General features: G+C 32.1%; 1 protein-coding gene across 1 annotated transcript; it reads left to right on the forward strand.

Moving 5' to 3' along the window:
• The first annotated feature begins 9,426 nt into the window (after nucleotides 1-9,426).
• Nucleotides 9,427-13,063, forward strand: LOC123883544 (beta-amyrin 11-oxidase). The gene is made up of 8 exons (XM_045932388.1): nucleotides 9,427-9,689; nucleotides 9,865-10,345; nucleotides 10,676-10,942; nucleotides 11,479-11,568; nucleotides 11,976-12,054; nucleotides 12,185-12,291; nucleotides 12,454-12,575; nucleotides 12,718-13,063. The coding sequence occupies exons 1-8, from the start codon at nucleotides 9,457-9,459 to the stop codon at nucleotides 12,815-12,817; spliced, it is 1,479 nt and encodes a 492-aa protein (XP_045788344.1). The 5' UTR covers nucleotides 9,427-9,456; the 3' UTR covers nucleotides 12,818-13,063.
• Nucleotides 13,064-16,699: the final 3,636 nt, after the last annotated feature.

Genomic DNA, 16,699 nt, shown 5'->3' on the forward strand with positions numbered 1-16,699 from the left:
AATTGATTTTATATGAAAATTCTACGGTTGAATCATATTCATCATAATGAGATTATCAAAAAAAAAAAAAAAATCATCATAATGAGATAAATATAAATCAACATATGTACAAACTACAAAGTAACCCGTTTAATTTTGTGCAAGTTAAGAAAAAATACTCTCAAGAATCTAAGCATCCAAAATATAAATATATAGAGGCTATAAGTGGTTCATCGTGGACAAGTGATCAATACGATTATAACGAATACGAATTTTATAAAATTTACCGTTAGATTGAAAGTTTATATCGTATAGATCATCCATAATTTTTTTTTAAGAAAATTGAAAATAATTTACCAGTTAGGCGTTTTTGAATCCTATACCTATTCCTACTTACCGTGCATATGTTTTTTTAAAAATAAATTATATTTCTTTTAGTATAGAGCAGATTTTTGTATTACAAAAATTAAGTAAGTTGTGTTATTACTTATTAACAAATTTTACTACTTCATTCTTAATTTTGATATAAATTTTTTACTACATTAATCACAAAAATATGGGTCATTAATCAATTATGTACTATCATTAATCAATTATTTTACGTTATTTTTTTTTGGATACATTTTACGTTATTTTGATTGAACAATTAGTTTCGATTAAGAAGGGTGATGAATGGCTGCAAGGTGTGGATTGTATAAAAAATGAAGTGAAACTACACTTTGAGCAGAATTTCATAGAAGAGTGGCTGGATCGACCGTTTCTATCTGGTATTGAGTTTAATAAGCTGAATGATGATGATAATGCTATTCTCCTGAAACCTTTTGGGGAGGAAGAAGTGCGAGAGGTCATATGGAATTGCGACGGCAATAAAAGTCCTGGTCCGGATGGTTTTAATCTCAATTTTTTTAAGGATTGCTGGTCGATGGTTAAGTCTGATATTCTGGATTTTTTGAATGAATTTCATCATAGCGCTATTCTTCCTAAAGCTATTACAACATCTTTTTTGGCTCTCATCCCTAAAAAAGATCACCCGCAGGAGTTGTGTGACTATAGACCTATTTGTCTGATCGGTAGTTTGTATAAAATTCTCTCAAAAATTCTGGCTGCAAGATTGAAATATGTGTTGGGGAAGTTGATCTCAGGTTGTCAATCGGCCTTCTTACCTTCAAGACAAATCATGGATGGGGTGGTAGTTATTAACGAGATCATTGATTTAGCAAAGCGAAATAACACTGAATGTATGATCTTCAAAGTTGATTTCGAACGAGCATATGATACAGTTAGTTGGATTTATCTAGAAAGGATGATGATCAAAATGGGGTTTGCTGAGGGGTGGTTGAGATGGATGAAAGCTTGTATTTTCGAGAGTTCGATGTCAGTTCTGGTGAATGGAAGTCCGACGGCAGAATTTAAGGTAAACAAAGGTTTAAGGCAAGGTGATCCTCTTTCCCCTTTTTTATTCTTAATAGCAGCAGAAGGGCTTACAGGATTGGTTAAAAAAGCTGTGGATATTGGAAATTTTCATGGATTTAAGATTAATGATAACCTTCAATTTCAAATACTACAATTCGCAGATGATACAATGTTAATAGGTAAAGGATCGTGGGATAATGTGTGGACTATCAAATCTATTTTAAGGGGTTTTGAACTTGTTTCGGGTATGAAAATCAACTTTGTGAAGAGTAAGCTCTATGGAATCAATGTTGGTGAGCGTTTCTTGGAGGCAGCATCAAATTTCCTATTGTGTAAGTCTGAAAGTATCCCGTTCAAATTTTTGGGGTTACCGGTGGGAGCTAATCCGAGAAGTTTAAATACGTGGAAGCCGGTGGTAGAGTCTATGACAAAACGATTAAGTGGGTGGAACGGCCGTCATTTATCGATTGGTGGTAGAGTAACTTTGATCAATTTTGTGCTCTCTAGCTTACCGCTATATTTTTTCTCCTTTTTTAAGGCACCAAAAGGAGTGATCCAGTAGCTTGTAAAAATCCAACGAAACTTTCTGTGGGTGGAGGCTTGGGTGATAAAAAATTATGTTGGGTTAAATGGGAGCATGTTTGTTTGCCAAAGGAGAAGGGAGGTTTAGGGGTAAAAGACTTAGCTTTGTTTAATCAAGCTTTGTTGAGCAAATGGAGGTGGAGATGTATTACGGACATTAATGCAGTGTGATATGATTTGTTGAGACACCGGTATGAGAACAATTTTCGTAATTTATTGAGTTGGGATGGTGTGACTTCGAGTCCGAAAGACTCCATTTGGTGGCGTGATGTGTTGAAGGTGGGGGAAGTAGTTAGTGAGCTCTGGTTCCCTAAAAATGTTAGTAGTGTAATAGGTAACGGTAAAATGATTGGGTTTTGGAAAGAGAAATGGTGCGGTGCGGTTCCTTTTCGACAGTTATTTCCAAATTTGTTTGTTAAAGAATCAGATCAAAATGTTGTGGTTGCTGAGAGGTTGGTAGGAACCAACATTAATAGACATTGGCAGTGGGCTTGGAGTTGTGATCTCACAACTATTGAAGAGGAGGAATTGCAAGTTTTGCAGCAAATTCTATTGGATGTGGTGTTGGTGGCAGAAACTGAGGATAAATGGCGATGGATACCGGACAAAGCTGCTGGTCTTTTTTCTGTCAAAACTGCATATTCTTCTTTTTTGAATGGTAGAGGTATGCATGATTTAAATCCAGGCGTGTTACCAGCTTTGAAATCTCTTTGGAAAAATGATATTCCTTCAAAGGTCGGTGTGTTTGGTTGGCGATTACTTCTCGAGAAACTACCTACCAGAGCAGCTCTCGCTTCTAGAGGTATTCTAACCAATTTACATGATTTATCTTGTGTTTTTTGTTTCAAAGAAGTAGAGGATTGTCCACATTTTTTCTTCAAATGTCCTTTTATGCAACAAGTTTGGAGAAAGATTTTCAGTTGGATGGGCTGTGCTTTTCATCATTGTGCTGAAGGATGGCAGCATTTCAATTTTTTTGGAGATATTGTGAAATCTAAAAGGGGGCCAAAAATTAAACATTTGATTTGGCTTGCGACAACGTGGTGCACATGGAACTTAAGAAACAACATTATTTTTAGGGGTGTTATAGCTGATTTGGCTTTGTTGGTAGACCAAATTAAACTCATTTCTTGGTTCTGGTTCATAGGCCGTTCGGGTAGATCTTGCACTTACTTGTATTCTGATTGGTGTGTTAATCCCTTAATATGTATCTTTAGTATATTTAAGGGATTCTCTTTGTATTGTAAGGATTTGAGTACTCCTTGTACTCCTTATTAATACAATTTTGATTATAAAAAAAAAAACGTTATTTTGATTGAAAATTATTTTATGGGTCATGTTAGTTTATGCCACACCTAAAATACAAGTAAAAAAAAAAAGAAGAAAAATAAACAACAGAAAAATTATGTGAAAAAAAAAAATCAACAAAGAAAAACCACGATATACCGTGGTTTCTTCATATATATTCCTCTTTTCTGCGTTTGTTCATGTGCTGTATACATAGGAATCATAAAAGTCATAAAAGAAAAAACAACTTTATGAACCATCTCTATGTAATGGTAGTAATAATTTGAACAAAAAGATAATAAAGAAATAGATAATAAAAAAATAAGAAATACAAAAAAAAAAAGACAAAAAACAACGAGTGTGCATGCGTAAATTAAAAAGCGAATTCAGAACCTTAATTAATTTAAAAGATATCCGCATCATTTAATCAAAGCACTCTTGATTATAATATATATTCAGTATTACTGTTTGTGGGTTCTATTTGCAAAATAGTGACATCTGCATAAATTTTATTTTATAATATTATTCGAGTGTTGAAATCAATTAAACGAAAATGAATTGTCTCATTTGAGAATTTCACCGATGACAATTATTGTTGATTCTCACCCTTCAATTTTATTTTTTTTGTATTGATTGGATTACTTGCAAAAAAACTAATAGAAAAATTTAATAGGAGACGAACCCTTCCCCGATATAGTAAAACCACTATATATTTATCTTTATTAATTCATGTAAATATGTTTTTGTTGGTTTTTATCATCGGTATCCGATCCACTAATTCATGTATATATTTTGAATATCTCTTTTACAATTTTTTTTAACTTTATAAATAAATATATATTTACCCACCCAAAAAAATAAATATATGTTTAATACTACTCACAAGCAATCAATCAACTTCTATAAAATTAAAAAGAGAGAACTAGAATCCAATATCGAGGATCAAAATATGGCTACTTTTTTTTCATTCTACGTTTTTGTTAACAAATTTGTAAGGAATTTTAATGGATGGTACTATAATCTAAAACTAAGAAACAAAGAGTACCCTTTTGATTTTTAAAGATGAAAAACTTATTTAACCTTATAGGTTTATTTACTTTGTTTTTTATTATTTTTTAGATATGGACGAAACGGCATCTACAAAATTCACTTGTTTAAAAATTCTAGTATAATTATTTGTGAGCCCGAGATGTGTTAAGAATATAGATAGTTAGTTAATCAACTAGAGTTAGTTGATATGTTACCAAGTTGGTTAAGAGCTTAGAAAATTAGTTAGGGAGTTAGTTACTCCAAATAGTCCTATAAATAAGCTACTTCATTGTACATTTTACTCATTCTTTTATCAATCTATATTCATTCAATATGAATTTCTATGAGTATCTTCCTCATGAATACTCTTATGCACTTTATCTTGCCGACATCTATGATCTTTATCCCTTCGATTCCATGATTCATAACAAGATGCGTAGAAGAGTACTCTCATAATATGAACTTTAAGCTTGGTTATCCATGATTTTACCTTCTAGCAAGTACCTAGAAAGCCTTGAGGACATTGTGATCAATATCTCAATTTAGGGCATGTGGATTGACTTATTTTCAAATCACCTTCATGAAGTTAACTAGTAGCAGTAGAATTGGTTACTCTGAACGATATTAAACAACAATTAACAAATTATTAATTTTTAAAAATCTCAATAACATATTAAATACTCACTCCGTCCTAAATTATAAGGGAAAAAACAAAAAACACACTTATTAAGAAAATCATTTAATATTCTAAAATTTGTCAAAAACATAATTTTATTTCCAAAAGTACCCTTATTAACTTATCACGTGAAAAATCAAATGATAATCATAATATTAATTAGAGTGACTCTATAAAGGAATAAATGTTGTTGATGAAGCAATTGAAATACGTAAAGTTGGTTAATTCATGGGTTCAATACCAAGAAAGAGGGGAAAGAAGGGTCATCCATTAATTCAAATTTTAATACCAAGAAGTTCTTGACCATAATAAATTCTAGTAATCATAATAAATTGAATTGTTTTGGAAAACATAACTAAGGGTATTTCTGAAACTTTAGAGTTAAATTGGTCAAATTTGAGTTTTTTCCCTTATAATTTGGGATAAAAAAAAGAGGCTTTTTTCCCTTAAAATTTTAGTAAGAATTTGTAGGAATATAAAACTTAAAATTCAATGATAAATTTTATAAAATATATATCAATGTTATTCGATTCTTCTTTATAAATATACAACATTGTTGCCCCTTAGTAAAAAAAGGGTTTCTTGTTCCCTTTCTTTTTTTTTTTGGTCAAGCATGTTGCTCCCTTTAATAATAGCATTTGGGGTCAAAATTTACCATCAAGTTAGTTTTAAAATTGACATGTAATTTAAAAATATCATTGTCTTTTCTATTTTTTTTTTGTTGAAGGCATATCATTGTCTTTCTTAATCTGCATATAATTATTATATTTTATTTATAACTAGCGGGTCAGGCACGCGCGTTCCGCGTCTGCATGTATCTAATTTATGACAAAAAAAAGTTATGTCTTATGTTATAGTTAGTTTGTTAATAAAAGATTTTTGTTGCTAAAAAAAGACATGCCTTATGTTATGGTGAGTTTGTTAATAAATGATTTATGTTGCTACTAAAAAAAATCAAGGATATTGTTAGTATTATGAAAAGTCTACACCAAAACTCATGTATCCTCTTTAGATATAGTATAGATAATCATTGAAGATCGAATTTAGGATCTCATGTATTCTACTCAAATTAAAGGGAGTAATAGTAATTTCAATTATTGTTACTTTGCATATGTGTTTTTTTTTTTTTTCAAACAACTATTTTAGTTTTTAAATATAGAAGAAAATAAGGACATAGATGAAATATTTCACTTTATTAGAAATATTATAAACGTGAACACTTATTGATACAAGAGACGTAGAGGAAATATATATTAGTGTGTATAACGGTCATGCATAAATACTGAATAACAAATCCCTAAAACATAGACAAATTTCCTTATTTTGTAGAGATAAAATCTGGTTGATTTGTTGTCTTATTTGTTGCAGCTACGCAGTTTTCAATCTTCAACCAACTCTCCAGCTTTCAATTGTACGGTATCAATCTGAATGATTCTTTTTTAGAAGCTGCATCTTCTTTCCTTCTCTGTGAAGTGGATTCCATTCCATTCCGCTTTTTAGGAATTTCAGTTGGAGCCAACCCAAGGAGAAAGATAACTTGGAATCCTATTGTGGAATCTATGAGAAATCGTCTTAATAGTTGGAATAGTCGTAATCTATCAATCGGTGGAAGAGTTACTCTCATAAATTCGGTGTTATCGAGTTTACCACTTTATTTTTTCTCTTTTTTCAAAGCTCCAGTTTGTGTTTTAAAAAAATTGGTTAATATCCAAAGGAAATTTTTGTGGGGAGGGAGTTCGGAGAACAAGAAGATTTGTTGGGTGAGTTGGGATACTATATGTCTCCCTAAAGAAAAAGGAGGGTTGGGCATCAAGAATCTTAACTTATTTAATCAAGCCTTACTTAGAAAATGGAAATGGAGAGCGATTTGTGAACCAAATTCTATTTGGTCCAAGTTGCTTGCTTATAGATATGGCTCTTTGTATTCAAATTTCTTGGATCAGGTGGTTTGAGATGGTAGAGGACAATCGATTTGGTGGCGTGATTTATTGAAGATAGGCAGAGAAGATAATGGCGACTGGTTCCGATCAAATATAAGTAACGTGCTGGGACAAGGGAATGCAATTCGATTTTGGAAAGACAAGTGGTATGGACCTGAGTGTTTAAGGGATTTATATCCAGCTTTATATTTTAAAACTTCTATGCCAAATTGTTTTGTAGCAGACACAGGTTTTGAACATAATGGAAAATGGTTTTGGAATATTTGTTGGGCTGAAACATTGTCTTCAACCGAGTCAGAAGAAGCAGAAGAATTATTGTATTTGTTGGCCGATATTAGTCCTAAGCAGGACAAAATGGATAGCATGAGATGGATACCGTATCAAAGCAGTAATTTTTCTGTGAATTCGGCATATCAATTCCTTCTAAATAGTGTTGAATCAACTATAGTAGATGAGAATGTTGTGCATGCTTTGAATCAGTTATGGGTGAATGATGTTCCATCAAAAGTAAATGTTTTTGGATGGAGGTTATTATTAGAAAGATTACCGACCCGTATGGCTTTGGCGAAGAAAGAGATTATTGTTAATCATCGTGAATGGCGTTACGTTTTTTGTTATAGAGAAGAGGAAGACATTAATCATTTGTTTTTTAATTGCTCTTTCTCACTGCGAGTGTGGAAGAATATTTTTAAGTGGATGAAAGTGACTTATATTCATTTTGAGGAGGTTTGGAGCCACTTCAACAGTTTTGGGGCTTTGGTGAAGAATGATAAAAATGCTAAAAGCCACCATCTAATTTGGTTAGCTACCACGTGGAGTTTATGACGTGCTCGAAACAACACAATGTTTAGAGGAGTTGTTGCTAATGTGTCTGTCATAGTGGATCAGATTATTTTTATTACGTAGTTTTGGTTTATAGGTCATATAGGGAACAATTATTGTTATAAGTTCTCTGATTGGTGTATTGATCCATTAGTCTGCCTCCATAGTATATAATGGAGGTTCACCGAATTGTAAGGGTTGAGTACATCTTATACTCCTTATAATTCAATTATTTGCTTATAAAAAAAAAAACTGTCATGTTTGTATCCCATACTTAATATAATTTTTATGGAGAATGTTAACTTGTGCCTTTAAGGGCACATGTTAAGAAGATAAATGTGGAAAAAATTTATTGAACTTGTGGTGTATTCAAGTATCTAAACATTAAATTATTTGTATCATTAAATGCTATATTTCTATTTTTAGGTAGCTTAATATATGCCCTTAGGACACAAGTTAACATAACTCAATTTTTATTCAATGAAAGTTGTGTACTGTTAATAAATATGTGAGACATTACTGTCAAAAAAAAAATTGTGAGGTATTGTCACCATAAATTCCACATGGATGTATCAAAAACTAGTGGAATCATTCATCACGTGCCCGAGATAGTCACCAACGTGGCCTCGTCCCTGTGTGAATATGTGTCTGTGTATGACACTGTGTGTGAGAGTGGGAGACATCAGTATATTTTGAAGTCAGGGTCACAATAAGTTTTTATAATCAATCGAGAAAAAAATAAAAAAAATAGTTTAACCATGCATTATTGGAACCATGCATTACGCGTGGTAGTAATTTAAAAATAATATTTTTTTACGTGTTTAAAAAAATCATAATAGAATAAGAAGAAAAGAATAACCTGACATGGAACAAGGTCACAACAAAAAATCATGTTTGTACTTTCAACCAAAAAAATCATATAAAATTCACTCCAAAGAATATATATCAGAATTTATATACTTTTGAGTATTAATAAATATTTTATAAGTGTTTTAAAAAAGAAAAATTTTATAAGTTGTGAGAAAATTTATTAATTGAATATTAACATATTTCATTAACTGGAAAAAAAAAAGAATTGTCTCAATTGAATACCATGAGATATGTTAGAGCATCTCTATTGATTTTTCTCATGAAACCTATTTTGAGTTTCATATAGAACTAATACGATCACTTCATTGCTACATCATATTATTTGCAAACTCATATCCATTTTGCTTCAAATGGTAAAAAAAATATAAGGTACCATATATATATATTAATAATAGTAATGATGATATAATACATTATTACAACTAAACATTAGTGATAATATCATACTTTATTTAAGTTACTTTTGCAAATTTTATAATACTCACTTTGACACTTCAAGTTCCTCCAAATCCAATAGAGGAAAAAAAATAATCAACGAATTATCCTTCTATAAATTCATTAAGATATTTTTATTGAAGATGTTCTTATAATTATATTTTTTTAAAAAAATCTTGATTAAATACCATATAATTTTTTTATCATAAAATAATTTTTAAAATCCATTGAAATCTTAACCCAATACATACATTTTATGTTTTAAACATAATTTTATGTCTTAAAAAAAGAAAAAGACAACACAAAATAAATTTTAGTCCTATATGGGGCCATACTACTCACAAACAAACTTCTATATAAAGAAAGACCTATTCTTCAAAAAAAAATATAAAGAAAGACCTAGAATCCTTTGAACGTCAAAATATGGCAATGAAGTTGGTTTACATTTCGATAGCCACTTTGTTGGCATGCTACATTTTTGTTAACAAATTTGTAAGGAATTTTAATGGATGGTACTATAATCTAAAACTAAGAAACAAAGAGTACCCTTTACCTCCTGGTGATATGGGATGGCCTCTTATTGGCAATCTCATACCATTCATCAAAGATTTCTCATCTGGCCAACCTGATTCATTCATTACAAACCTTATTCTCAAGTATATTTCATTATCTCACTTTTTTTTCTTTTTAATTTCATTACATTATATATTTGTCAATTTTTTTGTTTTGTTTCGTATACATTCTCTTCACCGGAGGGTAATCTTGTTCGAGAATACATTTCGATATATATATAATTATTGATTTGTTTACTTTGCTTTTAATATTTTTTAGATACGGAAGAAATGGTATCTACAAAACTCACTTGTTTGGTAATCCTAGTATAATCATTTGTGAGCCCGAGATGTGTAGACGAGTGCTCTCAGATGATGTGAACTTTAAGCTTGGTTATCCGAAATCAATCAAAGAGTTGGCAAAATGTAGACCCATGATTGATGTCTCTAATTCAGAACATAGACATTTTCGACGCCTAATTACCGCTCCTATTGTTGGTCACAAGGCATTAGCGGTGTACCTAGAACGTCTCGAGGACATTGTGATCAATTCTTTAGAAGAATTGTCTAGCATGAAACACCCTATTGAGCTTTTGAAAGAGATGAAGAAGGTTTCCTTTAAAGCCATTGTCCATGTTTTTATGGGTTCTTCTAATGAGAACATTATTAAAAACATTGGAACTTCATTTTCTGATTTGTATAATGGCATGTTCTCTATTCCCCTCAATGCACCTGGTTTTACTTTCCACAAAGCACTCAAGGTTATTCACTTCACCTTCATATATCTAAATATAATATTGGATTCTGAATATTCTATTGTACTTTTATCGTTTATATATAGTATTAGTTTGCCATTCAAAAAAAAAAAAAAACTCAAGGATATTCACTTCACCATATCGATGAATATAATATTAATATATATATTATTTAGTTGCATGAATTAATCAATTTTGACCACATTATTATTATTATTTGAATTATATATATCTTGAGTACTTAAAAAGTTATGGTGAAATTAAAATTATCTAAGTTTAGTTTTACAATTATCATATTTCTCAACTAACTTCTATGTTTGCATGGTACTATTCTAGTCACGCAAGAAGATAGCCAAAATAGTTCAACCTATTGTGGATGAAAGGAGGTTGATGATTAAAAATGGAGAACATGTAGGAGAGAAAAAAGATCTTATGGATATTCTCTTGGAAATCAAAGATGAGAATGGTAGAAAATTGGAGGATGAAGATATTAGTGACTTATTGATTGGACTTTTATTTGCTGGACATGAAAGTACAGCAACTGGGTTAATGTGGTCACTTATATATCTTACACAACATCCACATATCATGAAAAAAGCAAAGGTATTAATTGAAGTTGATGAAGCTAATAGAATTGGTTACTCTTAATGATTTTTATATAGATCCCATCCATATATCAAATAGTTTTAAATATTTTAGTAGACGTTTGAAGTTATCATTTATATAATATAAATTTTAAACTCAATGGTATACTTATAAAATTTGTAGTAGTTGAAAAAAAAAATTATAGTCGTTTTAATATATTGAACGAATTAACATTATTAAAATATTACACCGATATAATTTCATTAATTCTCCTAATAAATTGTGTAAAAAAAATCACAATTTTGTTGTTTCCTTTATAATAGCATTTGGTGTTAAAATTTGCCATCATTAATTAATCTATATAGTATATTAGGTATTTTCATTGGTTTGAGGGTGGCAAGAGCCCCCAATTGTCTTAACCTAGTTCTATCACCGTTTAAACATTTTGTAATATTTTGAATTATATTAAAATAGTATTTGAAATTATTTATTTTCTATATTTTAATTCGAGTATAGAAAAAGTTGATGCTTAATATATTTTTTATATCTTGTAGGAAGAGCAAGAAGAAATCTTGAGAACAAGACCAGCATCACAAAAACGATTGAGTCTTAATGAAATCAAACAAATGGTTTATCTTTCTCATGTAAGTTTTTGATTAAAAATTATTTAACTGCCAAAATCTCACACTAAGTGTGGTGAAGTGGGTTATTGCGAGTTTGAGCTCGCGTCCCAATATATTAAATGTCTCTGCAATATTTTAACCATATGAGTTGCACTTAAAACACTTCTAATGTAAGTGTAATGGAAAATGAATAAATAAGTTCATGCACATATGTGCATATATAATATTAACACATCCTTTGCGAAAGGAGGGTTGTTATTTAGACACACAAAAGTATAGACAAAAGATGGACATATTCTTATTTACCCATGTTGTATGCAAATCGAGGCCAAAAAAATATTTAAAAAATTCTGAAATCGTATTTTTGTCACATTTTTGTTAGTATTTTGTGTTGAATTATCATTTCTCTTGCGAAAAATACCTTACAGGTAATCAATGAAGTGTTGCGATGTGCCAACATTGCATTTTCAACTTTTCGAGAGGCAACATCTGATATCAACATCAATGGTACGTATTTTATATATCATATATTCAATGTCAACATATAAACTCATTATTTCTAGCTACCTTCAACGATTAAAGGAAATGTGTCATTTGCTTATCATAACAAATAGTTTCATTTGATCAATATTTTAAGGTTATCTCATACCAAAAGGATGGAGAGTGTTGATATGGGCGAGAGCAGTTCATATGGATTCAGTATATTATCCAAATGCAGAAGAATTCAATCCATCAAGATGGAATGTATGTTGGATCAATAACATAACTTATTTTATAAACGATCATCTATAAACATTTTTTAAAAACAACCCACTTGGGTTGGTCTAATGGTATTGACTTGGGATCTGAGAGTATGCTCCTCCTTAAGGTCTCAGGTTTAATTCTCTCTGGTGTCAATTTGTGCAGGATTACACTGCCAAGGCAGGAACCTTCCTTCCTTTTGGAGGAGGAAGTAGGCTTTGTCCTGGAGGAGACTTAGCCAAACTTGAAACTTCTGTATTTCTTCATTATTTCCTCCTTAATTACAGGTTAGCATTGTCTCATTTTTAACTCTTCGCCTTTGACCTTTTTACTCCCAAAACTATCAATTATTCAGTCGTTATTCTTTTCAAAGAGGCAAGTTTAAAAGTTTGGCTAATTTTTTCTTGTACTAATTTATGTATTTTATAGGTTGGAACGATTAAATCCAGAATGTCATGTCACAAGCTTGCCAGTATCCAAACCCATTGACAATTGTCTCGCTAAAGTGATAAAAGTGTCATGTGCTTAGCTAGTTTTAAAGTCACAACAATAGATGGTATAAATCATCAATTGCTTGCTTCTCTTATGAAATTTTCTACTTATATATTAGTGTTGTTTTTTAGTTGCTTTGTGATTGTATGTCTTCTGAAGAAGCAAAGAATAATAAGTATGTAATGTGATGTGTCTATTAATTGGTACAACTATTTAATGATTTATTTCAATGCTGGTTAATTTGTTAGTATAATAAGAGAAAATAGTTGATTTGGTTCCTGAATGTGTGAGTCACGTTTGTTATAGTTTCCGAATGTATCAAATTACAAACACATCTTTAAGTAGGGGTGGGCATAGTTCGGTTATGGAGGAAAACCGAATCGAATTGAACTGAATCAAACTTTTGCCAAAATTCACAGTAATCGAACCGAATTGTTAAAGTGGTTCGATTTTATGGTTCTGAACTAAACCATAATTAACTTCTCACTAAAGCGAACCAAACCATTAAGAGAACTGAACCGAACTAAACTGATAATCATGAATCAAACCGAACTGTTTCAGTTTAGTTTTAAAACCGTTAGTTATGGTTCAGTTTTTTTGGTTTGGTTCGGTTTAGTTCGACAGTCCGGTTCGGTTTTTTGGTTTTTTTCCACCCCTATATCTTTAAGTGTCTTTTGTGTGTAAATCGAAAAGAATAATACATTTTAACGAGCTTTAGCATAGGACGGATCGTTCGGGAAAATTCGAGTTTGATTCCTGGGCAAAACAATAACTTGTTAGAGATCCCTTCCTCTAGAAACTGATGGGTTAACACCAAAAAAAAAAATTTACATTTTAGTCAGACAAATCTATCTTAGTCGTCGTATTAATTATTAACTTATAGACTAAACTTAATTGTAGCTCAAATTTTGAATACATTCAAGCCAACTTAAGCCTTTGGAAGAAAAACATCCCAGTCGTACCTCTTGAATGAAGACTTCAACTAATCATAAGATTCATAAGTCATGCCTATGAAAATCCTCTATTTCGAAGCCTCTTTCTTGGCGCACAAGTCAAGCCTCCGGAGCACCCATAGGATCCTCTTCTAATTCATCAATAATCCTTCGGGAAATAAAAAACTGCCTTCTTCACGCGATCACGCACCCATAGGATCCTCTTCTAATTCCACACTACGTTCACAAAATAACTTAAATCAGTATTTGATAGTCCATACATAAATCTTAGATTATATAATTTTCTGAAGTATAAGAAAAGTAAAGGCATACAAATTAAGTGAACTATTGGTAAGAGAAGAAGGAAAAGTGGAAAGAATATATAAACTGAATCTTTTATACATTAACTAAAATTAAATGATTAGTTGTATTGTATTAAATGATTAGTTTTAAGATGATATGGGTACGTACCTTTGATAATACACCGGATACGAATACGGTATTATGATTATGTTTGGGATGTGAGCAATTTTAGACCAAGTTGCACATGTTTTTTCTGACATTCTTCAACTAAGAGTGAATCACCAAAGATTTGCAAAGTATGTAAGTTGGTAAGACGTGACATTCTTTCCGGCAACAATGTCAATTTATTGCAATAGTCTATCTTGATATGTTGAAGTGATGAGATGTTGCATATCCAATCTGGCAATGCCTTTAGATCATCACAATAATGAAAGGTGATTTTTTGGAGGGAAGGAAGATAGTTGATGTCATCTTTAAACCATATTTCAGTTGCTTGAAAATGTTGACTTGAAAAATACACAAACTCAAGATTCTCGAGAGAAGTAAGATTCTGCCACCAATATCGTGGGACATTTTTTACATCCATAATAGGTTGATTAATCTGCAAGAAAAGAGGAGTGCAACTGATCGAGTATTGTGACGCTGCTATATTTATCTTTGAAGTCCACTCACCACTGCACTTGCAATGATAATTTCTTAATGTTTGGACTGTTAAATATGCTTGGATCTCATCCCCAAAAGCTAGCTCAAAGGGTGAGGTTGTTCTCACATATTTATACACTTAACCGCCCGGGAACCTAAGCAATGTGGGACTTCAAACAAACTCCAACAACACAACAACATATTCAACACCCACCCTCACGCCTAGCGTGGTCCTGGGTCAAATGCCCACACTGCAGTCCTTAACCCGGCTCTGATACCATGTTAAATATGCTTGGATCTCAACCCCAAAAGCTAGCTCAAAGGGTGAGGTTGTCCTCACCTAAGCAATGTGGGACTTCAAACAAACTCCAACAACACAACAACATATTCAACATGGACAAGTAGGCATGTGAGTTAACATTGGGCACTCAGAAATTTTCAGAAAAGATAGACAAGGAAATTGAGGCAACAAAAGATGATGTGAAGTGTTAATATTATTGAAATCATCTCCCTTCCTCTTCCATCCCACCAGTTTCACACAGTCCCGTATCTCTAGTCTCTTCAAAGATGCGAAGAATGGTTTGTGATTGTTGGTGTTTTGATTGGCTACATTTTGCAAAAGCCAACCAGCCAGATGCTGGACTGAGGTGCTGTAGCATTATAGTACAGCATCCTGATGCTCTGTTTTTCGTGCAGAATTTTTATTTCAAATCTTAGTCAAGATTTGCTTAAATTATATATTCAGGCACGTGCGTCTGGGCAAAACGAGCCTTGCTCAGCAAGTTTTATTGAAGTCGGCTGAAGGAATGTTATTTAAAACAAAAATATAATTATATTATATTTTTAGCGTTTTTTTTTGTTTGGTACAACATGAATTATATTTCTGGAAATAATTTAGGGTTGGCCACAATTCCTACAGCTGTATTTGTCTGAAGACCTAGCTTGCCCATCAAGACAATTGAAGACTATAAATATGTGAAGCCTCAAGCTATTTTACTGGTGTATTCTAAACCGTGTTTTTTTACAAAGTGTGAGTTTTTAAGGTTTAGAGTTTGTGTCTTTTGTCAGCCTTTATTGTGTCACTTTGATGCAAGTTTAGGATTGTGTTTTATTGTTAATTGTAAGCTACTCCTAAGCTTTGAAGCAGGGAGTTAGTGTGTGTGATTCACTCATAAGCTTTTAAGCAAGAGTGTGGTCTAGTTTCTAGGAGAGTGTCTCCATCTTGATCGTTATTATTGACAGCAACATGGTACATGTTGTTAGAGGGAATTTGGGACGGGGTCTCATTATCTAAGAAGTTCTTAGATAGGATTGCACGGGTAGTGTCTAGGCGATAAGTCAAGTACCGGGTGTTGGTCGAGGGCTTTGAACTAGAGCTATTATAGTGGATTCATTCCTGGATTGGTATCCCATAGAGTAGGTGACGTTGCACTGAACTGGGTTAACAAACGATCTGTGTTATTTATTATTCTGATATTTATCGCTTTATTTTATTCAGCGTTTGTGATGCTACACCACATGCTGTAGCATCATCTGTAGCATTGTGTCCACTGCGTGCCGGAATTTCAATTGGCATCAGAGCAGGCACCATGTTCTGTTTTGTGTGAGCTCCAGGGAAGATACTTTCTAGCAATATGGACAAGGAAGGAGGATCTGTCACCAGACCACCTCTTCTAGATGGTTCCAATTATGATTATTGGAAATCGCGAATGATGGCTTTCTTGAAATCCATGGATAGCAAAACTTGGAAAGCTGTTCTGAAAGGATGGGACCCCCCTGTGATTGTAGACAAAGAAGGAAAGTCAACACTTGAATTGAAACCTGAGGAGGAATGGTCTAAAGAAGAAGATGCGCTTGCTCTAGCAAACTCAAGAGCATTGTATGCATTATACAATGGGGTGGACAAACACATCTTTAGACTCATAAAAAAATGTGTTTCTGCAAAAGAAGCTTGGAAGATTCTCGAAACTGTTCATGAAGGTACCTCTAAGGTAAAAATGTCTAGATTATAAATTCTCGCTACTCAGTTTGAAAATCTTAGA

The sequence above is a fragment of the Trifolium pratense genome, linkage group LG5 (genome assembly GCF_020283565.1).
Source record: "Trifolium pratense cultivar HEN17-A07 linkage group LG5, ARS_RC_1.1, whole genome shotgun sequence".
NCBI classification, from domain to species: domain Eukaryota; kingdom Viridiplantae; phylum Streptophyta; class Magnoliopsida; order Fabales; family Fabaceae; genus Trifolium; species Trifolium pratense.

What these genes read in the sequence shown, in the direction of transcription:
- LOC123883544 (XM_045932388.1), top strand. Translation starts at nt 9,457, where the DNA reads ATGGCAATGAAGTTGGTTTACATTTCGATAGCCACTTTGTTGGCATGC. An exon ending in ATTACAAACCTTATTCTCAA is followed by an intron (nt 9,690 to 9,864) that starts GTATATTTCATT and finishes AATATTTTTTAG; the next exon opens with ATACGGAAGAAATGGTATCT. An exon ending in TCAATCCATCAAGATGGAAT is followed by an intron (nt 12,292 to 12,453) that starts GTATGTTGGATC and finishes CAATTTGTGCAG; the next exon opens with GATTACACTGCCAAGGCAGG.